Source organism: Falco biarmicus, chromosome 7, assembly GCF_023638135.1.
Source record: "Falco biarmicus isolate bFalBia1 chromosome 7, bFalBia1.pri, whole genome shotgun sequence".
NCBI classification, from domain to species: domain Eukaryota; kingdom Metazoa; phylum Chordata; class Aves; order Falconiformes; family Falconidae; genus Falco; species Falco biarmicus.
The window spans coordinates 28467216-28481691 of record NC_079294.1 but is presented as its reverse complement, the minus strand read 5'-3'; the positions used below and the strand labels follow the sequence as shown (position 1 = coordinate 28481691).

Genomic DNA, 14476 nt, shown 5'->3' with positions numbered 1-14476 from the left:
CGTCTCTGCACTCCTTTTGCAAACACAGGCTGAGGCCAGCTTGCCACAGGATGAGCCCATCAGGATGTCAGGGGGTTTCTAGGATGGTCTCCGCAGCCGCATGGGATTCAACCCGACTGTGTGGTAGGCTACGGCAGGTCCCGAGAAGCCCAGAGGCAGATGTTCACCACACATGTAGTGCAGAGCAGGCTGTGAGTCACCATTCCAGCTCACACAAACCATGACACCATGACAAACCATGACTAAAGGCATGTCTGTATAGCAGGGCAATAGCTCATAGCCTTGGTGCCCCTCCAGAGCAGCTGCTCCAAGAGCACAGTCTTTCTCTTGCCGTACTTTCAGAAAGTACTAAGCCATCCAGACAACTAATGCGTGCATGTTACACAGCAAAATCACTGCAGCCTGTACCTATCACTCAGTGCTGTTCATTAACATAAAAAAGCACATTCATACCGATGTCAATTCAGAAGTGGGAATTGCCCAAGTACAGCCATCAAGACGTAACACTGGAAGTGCATAATAACTCTAAGGTGGTAGAGGATAACCAGATTTTTCAGGACATCTTGTCCACCCCATGATTAAAGAGGAGACACCTTTTACCAAGTCAAGGCAGCAATAGCAGCTGTGTAATAATATACACGGGAATCTTAATTAGAAAGTTATATTTAGTGTGGCTGCCCCTCTGAGGCCCTGCCATTCTGTGGCTAGGCCTGGAAAGAAATGCCCTTAATTAAATTCAGGTATCAGGATTGTATAGATGAATAGATGCATTAAGAATTTTTGCCCTCCTCTGAAGTTTCCTATATTGCTGACATGACATTGACCTAAAGAACTGCTGGTTTTGTTCCAGCATGGCTACTCTTAAGGTAAGGTAATAATTTTTATCCAGGGAAGAATCAGCCTAACAAAGCCTCCTGTATGTTGTACATGCACTCTAAGGTTGTGAGACTAAGAAGTCTCTAGCTGATGTCGCGCTGATCCCAAATTATCTTTCTGAAGAAAGAGGAAATAAATTAAGCGAGGAAAATGGACATACAAACACACCAAGGAAATCTCTCTTTCATATGCACACAAACCCAGCCGGAGCTCCCTCAAACAGGCTGCTCACAGAAGCCAGAAAAAGCAGCACGTTCAGAGGAAAAACCTAATGCTGTCTGTGGGATCACCAGCTTGGCAATCTTCAGGCCAGAAAGTCTAGTGATGGGGGAGCTCGGTGATCCCTGGGCTTTGCGTCAGGCCCTTGCAGCGCACACACGACACGGCACAACACAACACATGACATGACACGACACAGCACAAATGTTTCTTTCGTGATCTCTTTGACAGTGGTTATCATTGTTATATATTGTACACTCATCCATCCACACCACACAGAGCTGGGGGCTCTCATCCAGAGGTGCTCTTCTTCTAGAAACGCAGCCCTCCTCACACAGCCTGTGCGCCACCTACTACACCCACTGCACTTGGTCAGACAAGTGTGGCAGCCCAGGGGCATCGAGGGAAAGGGTGGAAAGGGAGGGGACTCACTCACCGCTTGTGAGATTTCTGTTGATGGTCTCCTGGGACATACTGTGCAACCGCTTCATGTAATCCTCACTGTACCAGACCCGCAGCTTCTCCCCAGGGCAGATGTCGCGGCAGGCACGGAAGTAAATCCTCTCGCTGTGCTGGAAGGCCATCAGGTTCTGCTCCCTCTCCTCCCGGGAGATGATCACATACCTGAGGGTGAGGTGACAAGGCAGGTGTCAAGCACAAACTTCTCTCCTGTGCCCCCTCTTGTACCAGAATGACAACCACAATGAAGCCAGAATGACCTTCAGAGAGAGCCATCAACACAGCCAGGCTGGAAAGCATGGAGTTATAAGTAATGGTGTGCAAATTGCCAGAGGTACAGGACAACAAGCATGGACACCCAGGGAACACCAAGCCAGTGGGTCCATTTCTGCTGGGGAAGGGACAACAACAACGTACATCCAATCTGAAGGAGTATCTGCCAGTAGGGGTGACACAGACTCTCATGGGCAGAAACCTTTGCCTAGTGATGGAAAGAAGGACACCTGGGCTCCCCACCACCAATTCACATCCCAAGGCCTCCTCCCTTGTTCTCAGGAACATCCAGAATATGGCAGGGTCCCTCTGCCTGTCTCTTTCCCCAAAACATCATCTTCCTTTTTAGTAGATACCGGATTTCCTTGCTTCTCTCCTCTCAGGCAAGCAGAATTGAGCTACCCAGGACAGAAACAGAGACACCTAATGTGCATGAGGGTATTCGCTGGTTATCCAAAAGGAGACCAAGGACATGCCAGTACTGGCAGTTTTGGTGCTGGGGCATTCAGTGGGATGGGACACAAAAATACAAGCAGCCCTGCAAGTGGAAACCCCAGCACCACTTTGTGGGTGTCTCCTGGCAGTGCTGACAGAAAGATCATTTTCTGGGCATGGGATTTATTTTCCTGATTTAAACCAGCTAAATTTCCACTCAGCAGAAATGTATTAATTTCCCACTCCAAGCAACTGGCCCTCTGTGCAACTTGCTAAGACAGTGATCTATAGATAGGATCATATTATCTGCTCTCACACTCCTCGTGTTCTTGCTAGAGGACATGAAAAAGGCTTGGTAATACTGGTTCCAGCTGCCACCAACATGAGCTCGTAACACTTGCCTAGGACCAGGAGGAGACTCCGTCACTGCACGTACAGACCCAAAAGCAGATATGAACAGTTCATAGCTAAAAGCTTTTTCTTCTTCTATGCCATTTGCCTCTATTATTCAGCACTTCCTGCTGTAGTGACATCAATGAAGGACAGTGGCATATGGCTCCTCTGACATCTGCTGCTACTAGTCTTTGCTCAAACATCCCCTTATAGCTCACAGGTATTTCTCTGGCTTAAGAAACCCATCAATTTTCCCTTGAACACTCTCCCCTTCTCCAGCCATATGCATGTACAGATAAAGACACAAGCCCACCTCACCTGCACGTGATCACACTAACCCAACACAGATACGGTCACAAATTGGTGAAACTTCCCGCGAAGCACAGAAAACAAGCCTGCAGTGTCTCAGACTGCCCGATGCTCCAGCAATTCTGACTTTCATGTTAAGCAACTGTGCCTGTGCCTGCAATCAGCTGTTTTTCCTAATGTATGCCACCCAGGATGCTCTGCAGTCTTCAGTAATTATTTAAACAGCAAGCTCTGGCACTGCCAAAATTAGCCAAACATTGGCTTTTATTAACCCTTTTTTTTTACTTTTGATCACAAAACAAAAGTACTTTTAAACAACCGGTTTGAGTATTTCAGAAGGAACGACCTGGGCCAGTGTGGTAGGATGGAGGTCCTGAAAATGACACACAGCTAGTGCTGCCAGGCTGTCACTTCTGGGTGTTAGCAATCACTCCACAAAAGGTGTTATCAGGCATTCAGGCAGCCATGAGATACTCAACCCCAGAGATACAGCAATATGCTGCAGCCAGTCTGATGCCCTGCAGCACAGGAGGTCCTAGAGGATGTCCTCCCCAGTCCAAGCAAAATGCCGGGATGCTTCCTAGCACTTGCTAAGTATTCTTAGCAGTGCTACCATATTCCTGCAGCTGCTTTGTATCCCACTGCTAAACATCACCAGAGCAATGACAAGATCAGGCTGCCCTGTGAAGCAGCCTGGTTACCTGCAAAGATTTATTACCCTGAAGTCGCTTGCAGCTCCTTAATACAACATACAGGGGACACAGCCCCACAGCTAGTGGCAGTGAGGAATCCATGGGGCGGTGGCAGGACAGTCCGGTGCACACCCAGCAAACTGCATTTGACAGCAAGATTTAGAGAATTCTCTAAACGGCAACTTTGCGTGGGAAGGGGAGACCCTGGCTAACTATTCCCACCAGGGCTCACTTTTATTATCAACTATTTCATTAAGCGTGAGAATGCTTTTCCTGTTCGCTGCTCCCCTCCTGCCTCTAAAGCCTCACAAGTTTGTGCCTAAGAGTATCCTTCAGCTCTGCTGCCCCACGTCCTGTGGCTCCAGCCATGTCCAGGAGCAGCAGGAAGGTGGGAGGAGAGCGCAGGCTGGAGGGTGCAGCTGCGGTACTGCTGCAGCCCTGCAACACGCCGCCGTGCCACCCGCTCCCATCCTGCATCCTGCAGCGACCCGCACTGCTGATTTCACCAGGAGGTATGAAGAAAGCCCTTAACAGAGAGTTGGGGAATAATCCAGTCACAAACACATTTCTTCACAGCTGCTGGCAGCTAGTAACTGGTTTACGCTCCTAGAGAGGAAGCTTTACATCTGCGATACTTCCCTGAGGTAATGTAAATGGAGATGAGATCATCCATATAAATGAACTGCTTTTGAACCAGCTACCCAGCCCAGCTCCCGTGACCACAAAGACACAAATGACACGTTACAAAGGATTGCACAAAACCCAAATTCCATCTGTTGGTCTAAGACATCTCGTGTGGCTGCACACCACAGGCCAGAGGCAGGCGCCTTCCCTGAAGGATGGAGGAAGTCAGCCCACGAAACAGGAGCTGCTTGGCGAGGCGAGGGCACAAACTGCCTGCTGAGGAGAGACTCACAATCTGCCTGCACTGGCACATCTTCCCGAGGCCCAAGCGCTCACATCCTGAACAGCCCTTACAGCCCTCCCTGCGAAGGCTGGAAAGCAGCCAGTCCGCCTCCCGATGCCAAGCGCTCAAGCTAGACTGAAGCAGGAAGGGTACCTCGGTTTAGATGCCCAGACAGGCACGGCTAGGCTGACACAAGTGCTGCGCACACACGGGCACAGCCCTGACGGCAGCAGCGGGTTTCCCAAGGGACTGTGATCCCCGGAGGAGGAGCAGGGTCGGGACTACCACTGGGGCAGACCCAGCCACCCAGAGCTGTTCCTGTTCCTGCAGACGCATTGGCACTAGCTGCAAATGGGTCATTTCATGTCCTGCTTGGTCCCTGGGATTGGCCAGGCTCAACACCACCACAGATTCTGCCAAGGCTACTCGGAACCAGCCACTGCACTGATGGAGACCATTTATGACCCCTTTGCAGCTACTGGGGCTTGGACCAACCCCACAGCTGTTAGAGGTACAGGTCCCTGCTCCACAGGGCCACCTTTCCCATAGCCTTGCTAGCTAGCAGCAACCAACCATCCTCATTTCCCCTTTTTTTAAGCCACAACCCACTCCTGACACTAAATTGCCAAGTTTTAGGATGGTCCAGTGAGTATGCACAGAAAAATGTCACGGCATTTTTTGGCAGCAGGGACCAGTCCTCCCAGGAGGGGAATAATGCAGCCAGAAGAAACAGGAAGGAGGATGGAAGCCCCACAGATGGAGGGAGGCTCAGCCCCCTGCAGGATTTGCCCCATACCCCACGACTGCCCACTGGCCCCTCCATCGCTTACCCTCCGGCTGGCCCTGGAGGTGCTCCTCCAACACCCTGCCAGGGCAGAGCACCACAGGGAAAAAGGCCACTGGCCTTTCCCAAATCAGCATCAGGCACAGAGCCAGGGCAGGAGAGCCCATGCAAGTCAGCTGCCAGCAGCCCAGGCAGAACGGGGTGCTGTACCTGCAAACCCTGCCTCGGCTTTCCAACACCGAGTGCCTCCAGGAGGTCCTGCATCTGTGACAGGCTTGCTACCGACTCAGGCAAAAATTGTATGAGAGAAACAAATGACTCACCCACAGCTGTGTTAAAAGAGTTATATATTTATTGCATTCTTAACAAAAATACTTTTAAAGAGAGAATTTTTTCAGCATGTACAAGACATGGAGATACTGAGGTTAAGCACAGCAGTTTGCTTTGTCACAGGCACTTACTTCAACAGCCAGTTAATATGATGGGCGCAGGAAGAAGCATCAACCTTTGTGAGCCAGTACAGAAAAGCCACTCCACCGAGGGGTCTACACAGGTAGGAGATACATGCCCAGATCTGAGCCAATCTGTAATAGTCCACAGAGGAAACTGGGGGAGACATCAGGCAGTTTATAGTACAAGGTCCTTTCTCCCAGCCAGAGCCCAGCTTTTGGAGGTTTGTATCCAAGGCTGCGCATGCTGCATCAGGCTTCTCTCTAAACACATCAGCGTGGGCCACCTGATGGCAGCGATGATGCCAGCTCCCTCCAGTGCCCAGCACCTGTAGGAGTCTCCTCTGCAGATCTGAAGGTTCCCAGAAGGGATGCCCCTGGACAACATCAGAGGAGCTAATCCTATCAGTATATCCACGGAAGAACATCAGCAGGGACAAATTATAAAAATATAAAATACTACTTCTATATAGCAGCAGCACTATATTGACTCAGAAAGCCTTTAAAATATATCACTATTTTTTCAGTTCTCTGTAATTCATAAATTAGATCCACTTCTATCAGATTTCCCAATCTTCCCTTCATCTGAAGAGAGACTGTGACTTTTGCAGTACACAATGTTACAACAGAAGTAAAATGACATCTTCAGAGGAAGGTGAGCAAGTACTGTTCTGGTCTGGCACCAGCACTATGAGGAACACCCTCTGCATGAAACCGACATGGGTCGTTCCTCAGAGAGGACTCTTTCTCCTTGCCAGACCTCTGCTTTCTTGAGCAAGGGCCTTTCACTGCACCACTAAAATAAATTACTTGAATTAGAATTACAGAACAATTAAGAAGAAAAAAGGAAAAGCACATCAGGAATACCTGATATAGCAGACATACAGTGAACTTTCCAGAAGAGAAACTAGTGCACTGTTTTCAAAGGACAGGCCAGAGAGATTAAAGATCCTTCAAGATCACATAAAACAAGCCATCCTTCTGTTATACTGCACTGTCTATGTTCAATTCCTGCTGAAGTTTATGCAACTTTTTGGCCAAGTCCGTAGCCCAGACATGGCATGACAATGCACATTCTTATTAACTTGAATAGCTTCCTGCAACCCACATCCACATCCAACAGGATAGCCTGGAGATCAGCGGTGTGCTAACTGTATGTGGGCAACACCCCAGCCCTTTTCCCTGCTGAAGCATATCATGCAATGGCCCAGATTTTTCCAGAGATGAGGGTAGCATGGTAGGTGCAGAAGTGCAAATCAAGACAGACATGTAAAAAAGCTGCCACGTAATGTTACAACCACCTGAGGTGACAGTATTAAAGCCTAGTTTCAGAATCAGGGTTGTGCAGGGGAACTTCATGCAGCACTAAAGCAATTCAAATGTAACACAGTTCTTTCTTACATCTGTACGGGGAAAGAAAGCAGTACAAAACCATCGTGTCTACTATTTTAACCTATATAGCTGTGAACTTAAATTGTAAACTCTTCAAGAAAGGAAGACACAGTACTGATCCCACCCTAAATAACACTAAATGAAAGTAATTGTACTGAAGTTGACAGAATTACAGTGATATAAAACCGAATTGTTCCCAAGTTCAGAAGCAGGCCCTGTATCTTTCCTTGTTCCTGTGTAGTCTCTCACATTTTGAAGAGGGTGAGGGGGTTCAAAACTGAAGATTATAGCATGCAAGAAAATAATTATATAGTTCTCTATAAATGTTCTTATATTATGAAATAATTGTATTTTAATTGCAACTGTGAAGGGTAGGTAGGGGTTTCAGACTGGAGTAGATGAAAATTAAACTCTTTGATTTAAGTGCATGTGGTACTGCAGAATCCAGGCACATGCCATAGCAGCCCTTCTCAGCAGTCTAAAACCACAGTGCTCAACCTGTCCTCCTGTCCTCGGCCTTCTTCCCTTCCCTTGCACAAACTCTGCTTTTACACCCCTCTCCCCAAACTGTGTGTAAATCACAGCAAGCCCTGGAATGCTCATTATTGCTGAACACAAGATAAAAATAACAATCAGTAAGTCTTTAGAGCTGTAAAGATGTATGTCTGCACAGCACATATACTAATTTGCAGGAAGATGATGGGAAGGCAGTAGCAGGGTAAATCTGCAGGCTGATTGCAAAGGGAGCTCTGTAGGACACTGTCTTAGTGAATAACATGTCACAGGCATGAGAAGAGATCAAGATAATGATTCCTATTTGCATCTCTTAGCTTATAGAGTATTCAAAGCACGGGGAAGTCAGTGAAAACTCCTAATCTCTATGAACAAAAAGATGTCCCACATCCCAAGCTCTATAAGATATAAGATTCCTCTCTGCTGTTGCACAGGGCCAACCCTACTATTCAGCTGCCATAATTCATACTGCTTGTTTAGCTAGCAGGGGGATGGACGGGTTGGGGCAGATGTTGACCTTCCCCACAGAGTACTCTTACATATGGAGAGGCCACGTGAGCATACAGCAGCTCAGGAAGGTGCACCCTTCTTTACTTTTTATGACACAGACTAAAAATGGTGTTTTCTCTTTCTTGACCTGGTAGTCCGTGCAGGAGGAGTCTGTTTTGAGGGGTTTTGGTTAGACTCTGCACTGGGCTCAGGGGGCTGTTTTGAGCAAGCTGCTTGCAGAAGAGACCCCTGCGTGATGCTAGGATCCTGTATCCTATGGAAAGCCTGGACCCCATCACGGATTTCCGATAGGGTCTGGCACATCTGGCCAACCTGGCTGGTGAGGTCAGCCATCCTCTGACTGATGACATGCATGCTATCTGCCATGTCTCTGTGAATAGCCACCAGCTCCTGGCAGAACTGCCTGAACAGGTCTGTTTGCTGTGTGTGAGAATGGAGAAGCTGGTGATCGAAGCTGGAGAGGGGTGGGCTCCTTGCGCGGGGGTGCGAGGGTCTGCAGGACGTGGTGGTGCGTGGGGATGGACGGTGCAGTTCCTGCCTTTGGCTGGTAGCTTCCAAATGGTCTGATGAGGAAGAACTGCGGAGGAAGGAGGGCCCAGAGAGCTGGTTGACTCCTGCACTGGCCCTCTGCAGTGATGAGAAGCGGTGTTCCTGAGAAGTGCCTGGCATCTCTTCGTCCTCGTCAGCTTAAATAGAAGAGGAAGCATGAATTATTAACGTGAAATCTCTCACAACCCTGACTTCTGTTTCATGGTATCTCAACACACATGGAAAAAGGGGTTCCCCTTCCCCCAGTCTGCCAGTTGAGACAAGCCTGTAGCTCCTGATGCATAACTCAACATGCACATGCTGCAACGTTAGCATCTGGGTGACAAGCTTAGCCATAAGAGGCCCCAAAAGTGGGCAAACCCAGTCAGCCGAGGAGGAATCCAAGCTGCCATGGTATCCTGCATACAGCATTGTTCATGACTAGAATACAAATCCATTTCAGACAGTAGGATGGCTTCCCTTCCCCAAAACCATAAGTAGATAGAACACTCCAATATTTTGGAAGGACAAAGGCTCCTGGCTTTTGGTCCAGTCTTGGAACACCCTAACACATTTGGTTCCTCATACCAAAACCCTGCTCCCATGTCATTTCTCTACATCCTCTCTACTGAGAAAAGCATAGATGCAGTATCTGCTGCTCACAAAGTCTATAACGCAAAGCCACTGTGTGGCTTGGCATCAGTAAGGTAACCAGACTGAGGCATAGCAGCAACAGGACCCTATAGTAATCGGGCAAGCATACCTGATGCAAAGCCAAACCCAAAGCAAAACACCATGGGAAAGTTCTCATTAGTCTGATAAATATCTAGTGATGTGCCAGTTCACCGGTACAGGCACACCAAGAATAAGAAGAGATGATACTTGTTGCAACTGCCCACTATCTCCTTGCACAAGCTGCATTCATTCTACCTCCGAAATAGCACAACTGGCTTCCAAGACAGATGCAAAGAATGACCACGTCCCACTTTGTCAGTTCTTGAAGCCTTTTGTCCTTGCTCTCCCACTAACAGCATTACATCAGATTTGAGATAAGACCTAATGTGGTAGGACAGTGCCACCCATGAAGTTTTAGTTAGCTCACTTCTGAAGAAGTTATCCCCTCTTTCTCTCCTTTGTATCCCTAAAAGCTCACAGACCAAGAAGCTGCACCTCCACAGAGGAAAGCCATATGTATGCAACTGGGGAAAGAATCTGCAAAAAGCAGCTTGTGGTTCAGCACTGTAAGGTGCCTGAGAACTGTGGTTTCTAAGAAGATTAACTTAGAAAGCACGGCCAGTAGTTTCTTAAAAAACAGTGAAGAAGGAAGTCATTATCATCTACCTTTTTCATAGCACTTGTGTTGAGCCTTCAGACCACTAGTGAGAAACCAGTAGTGGCCTGGCCTCACAGCATAAACACCTGTGATGACTGAGCCCCCGCAACAGCCCTCTTGGAAGATGGCTACCATGCAACGATCCCCTAGTGACTGGCAGATGATTCTCAGCATGACAGCATTGCTGCTTTACTGGAGCACATGCAAGATGAAGAACTCCTAATCCTTTACAAACACTTTTTGACAGGCATGAGGTAGTTGCACTTCAACTACAGATGTTCCCTCATTTGTAGGATTAGTTCAGACTTACGACCCGTTAGGAAAGTAGAATCTGAACAGTATCTACCCTTAGAACTAAGACAGTATAGAAATGGATTAGATAAACAGATAAAGAAGATGACGTTCACTTGGTAACAGCTTACAGCTTTCCCTCAATCCATCTGAACACCCCATGACCACCAGAGCAGGCTGTCTTGAAACCAAACACAGCAGTAGGACCTGACTTTACAGGCAACCCAGCATCTCACAAAAACACACGCCACTTTTCTGGTGTCAAACTGTGATATGCAAGCATAAGACAAAGAGGTGTTAAGGCAGTGATACTTACAGCTTGTTGACGGGCTGTCAACCACGTCCAGATCCGCTCTCCGGAAGCTGTGTATCTGGTGTGACGAATGCAGCGTTGACTCGATGGCTCTCTCGTGGGCGGTCAGGACAATGGCCGAGGGCCGCCCCGTGCTGCTGGGGCTGGAGAGGGACCTTTGCATGAATGCCAGTTTGTCCTTGGTCCTTCTCTTCATGTCGTCCCATCTGTGTTTAATGTCTTTTACAGATCTGGGGACCTGGCTGACTGATGTGATCTGCCTGGCTATGCCTTCCCAGATCTTGTCCCTGTCAGCATGGGATAGACGCACTGTCTCCCTCCCAAACAGCATGGCTTCGTTTCGGGTCACCTCAGTGACCAGAATGTCCAGTTCTTCCTTGGAAAACTTGGGCTTCCTCTTTCGTTCAGCCATGTTCCTTGGGTTGAAGATCCCACAAAGCACAATTGGGTAAAAGGAAATCAGCGCAAAGCATCCCCCTGCATCCAACCACTTGGCCAGTGCAGCACTTGGGGCAGAGGAGTTCGGTGGGATCCAGCTCCCCCCACCCGCAACAACCTCTCCGTTTTCCTCAATTGGACCAGGAAAAGGCAGCCACTTTGTTTTTAAGAGGCAATTTTCAAGCTTAAGAAAAAAAACACCAAGCGACACTAGTGTGAAGGAGCCTTCTCAGCTTTACAGTTAAAATGAAATTTTACACTTCGTCTGATGCCCTGACTTATGTCTGAGAATTTCAGTACAGCTTCACATCACTTGCCACAGCTTGTGCACAGATAAAAGCATGAGAATTCACAATCACTGTGATAAATTAGCTTCTAAGGTGACACTGCTCAAAAATGTGTTCTTGAGGAAATTTAGAAGTCTGAAACATACCTTATTGTTCTGCCTGGCACAACATGCAACGCAAACTTTTACATCACCCTTTCTGTTAAGACTTGCAGGATGTCATGCAAAGGCTATATCAAATTGGATCTTTTTCAGGGGAGAGAGATTTTGACTAGTCTCATGGGCAACTTCTGCAACTTTTTTTTCATAAGGAAATGTCTTTTCTTCAGCACCAGGGGTACTGCACATCCAGAATTCATCTGCTTCACAGTAAGCTCTTATTTCACACAGAAATAGTTGCTGTTTCCCATTGTTCTCAAAAGGAATGAGGCCACCCACTTGTTTTTCCTGGCTAGGCTTTGCTGTCACTGCTGCTGACAGGAGCCTGCACCCAGTTTCTGGTGCTTCAAATGATAACTTGTAGCCTCAGCCCACTGAGAAGAAGAGGCAGCCATCCTGAGAATGAGCGGTTTTGTCCAAAGGGGGATGTTGGTGGTAACTTTTCCAGCCACAGTTGAAGGAAACTTTAAAAATAAACAAAACATTAGTCCTAACTTTTGCATTTTACTGGGGGGGGGGGGGGGGGGGGGGGGGCGGAGGGGAGGGGAAGGTGGCAGCAGATCTATTCAACAAGGAAAGAGGAAACAGACTGTGTGAACATGCAGTTTTGCACATAAGCAAAGTGCGATTGCGGACAAGGGAATAATCCGCAGCCTGGGCAATGATCACACATGTATAAACATGCAGACAAGCACAGAAGAGATCAGAGACCATGGAGAAGCAGAACTGCTGGGAAAACTTGCCTTGATGTGAATTACAGCAGAGTGAAATAAAATGCCAAAATGGTTATTCTAGTGCTACATATTACAAAAGATTACACATCTTTGAACAATTAGAAGCAGGGATGTCAGGAACTTTTTTTGAAAAAGGTCAGCCTTTTTGGTGCTCACGTCATATAGTTCTTAGTATCTTAAACAGAAGTTCTTGCATAGAAATCTACATCATCACGGAGTTATGGTGAACACAACCCTCATCTGAGGTAGAAGGCTTCAGCGTTAATATAAATTGTCCCAAAAAGCTGTCACTATAAGCCTAGAAAATAAATGCTTAAAAAGGATATTAAGATGTAACATACAAGAAATAAGACACCCTAATAGATACGATGCCTAATAACTGTAACTCTGAAGTGACACCATGGGAAGGGAATAGACCCTGGCTGGGATAGCTCAGACCCTCCTCTTTCAATATATTACATTTAATCCTACAATTTTGGCTGAATGCCCTATCTCTCACAGGCAGACTTTAGCCACCCCAAAACACCTTCTGAAAAGTTGGTATAAGCAAAGGCCTCAGCATTTTTCCTCACTTGCCCCATGTCTGTGATGGCCCTGCTGGCACCTCCTCAGAGATGGGTTCCTTCCAGCATTGCGGTGGCCCAGCAGAAGAGAGCTGGTTTGCAGTGCGCTTGTGTGAAAGGTGCTTGTGGGCTTCAGACTAAGAAAAACCTACAGAAAGGCAGTGACCCTTGTCAGATGTTGTAGTTTCTCCTTAAGTGCCGTTACACTGATGTTCTATGAATCTTACTGTCACTGCTGCCATCCATCAGGGTAAGTGGTAGAAGCCGTTAATCTTGGTTAAAGCTGGAAAACCAGCAGGAAACGGAGATCAAATCCAGGCCACATACAGGGACAGCTGGGAGCTAAGTGCACAGATGCATTTCACTGGGACAAAAAAACACATCCTTGAGACACTGTTTTGGTGGATCTTCATTTATGGAGGGACAGAAGAAGTGTTTAAGGAAGATGGTAATGAAATGACAGAAAGCAAGCAAAGCACTCGCTACACTGACCTCAAGAAAAAAACCAACCAACAAACCAAACTCAAAAGGCAAAAGGAGTACTCCCAGTTGAACACTGGAAGAAGGGAAAAGGCTATGTGTAACTGAGCAAGGGAACATTTATGGTCTGATTTTTATCACATTCAGCAGAACTGGGCTTCATGTGTATTCCCCACAGGTACCCAGGACGGCACAGTACCGTCAGTGTCTCCATGTGGTAGAAACAAACCTCCACTGACAAAGTGCTCTGGTGAAAACAAGTAACAGTGTTCTGCAAAGTGCCCCCGGGGAAGGGGTGAGCTTGCAGAACTCAAGTGTCTCCACAGCTGCTCAGAGCTGCTGGTGGGGTCAGGAAACCTCCATCCCCTCTTCTCTGCTGAACTCACGGCTGTTGTGCCTAGCAAAGCTGCACCAATGGGGACTTAGAGCCTTTTTTGCAATTCCCAGACAGGACATCCCATCAAATGCACTTAGGACAACCTGTAGTAGACCTGAATATTTAGATTTCAGAGTTTCCACTCATTTGCACCAGCATGACTTGGGACAAAATAATTTTAAGATAGCAAACTCACGACACAGAGTAATGAGTTCTGGTAGGTTTTAATCACAAATTCAATTAATGTTAGGTTCCCAGAAGACACGTTAACCTCCTCCTTATAAAAATGCAGACAGTATTACTGTCAGAAAGATCCGCTTCATGTGTTTCCTCTAGCATACAGTACATCCCTAGGAGTGGTCACTGATATTTGGAAGTACCTCTCTGGGGATGCTGTGTGGGTTTCACCAAGCTCCAGAGGAGCCCAGCTATGACACTGTGAATTCATACCTCAGCCCAGGTCAATCTGGAAGTGCAAGACGGTACAGAAGTTTCTTTAAAAACACGTGTGATGTTGTAAACAATGCGAACAGTGGGCACTTAAAGATCAAAGACATCAACCAACGCCACTTTTCCTGGCCTCTGAGAAATAAGTACAGAACCTTTCCCATAGCTCTGAATTATTTTTTTACAGGGATCACAGTTCTGCAGTGCTTCAGGATCCCTTTGCTCTGCATAAATTTCAGTCTGTAACGGATAAGAACATTTGCTCCACTTGCTGTGCTGCAGGATAATAGAGACCAGTTTACAAAGTTCAACAAAAT

The 14476-nt window shown here is 47.3% G+C and overlaps 1 protein-coding gene across 6 annotated transcripts in view; it reads right to left on the bottom strand.

Moving 5' to 3' along the window:
- The window catches only part of PRDM11 (PR/SET domain 11), a 52312-nt gene that overhangs the window by 12595 nt on the left and 25241 nt on the right, over nt 1-14476 (bottom strand). For 4 of the 6 annotated variants that reach the window (XR_008822936.1, XR_008822938.1, XR_008822937.1 and 1 more), the window contains exon 6: nt 1532-1719. Coding sequence is in view for 3 of the 6 variants with exons in the window: in XM_056345482.1 (XP_056201457.1) it covers nt 1532-1719 (188 nt within the window). In the remaining 3 variants the exon portion in view is untranslated. Of the gene's footprint in view, nt 1-1531; nt 1720-5677; nt 8898-10679; nt 11299-14476 lie in introns of those variants that run through there. The other 2 variants (XM_056345483.1, XM_056345484.1) reach the window with 2 other exon arrangements.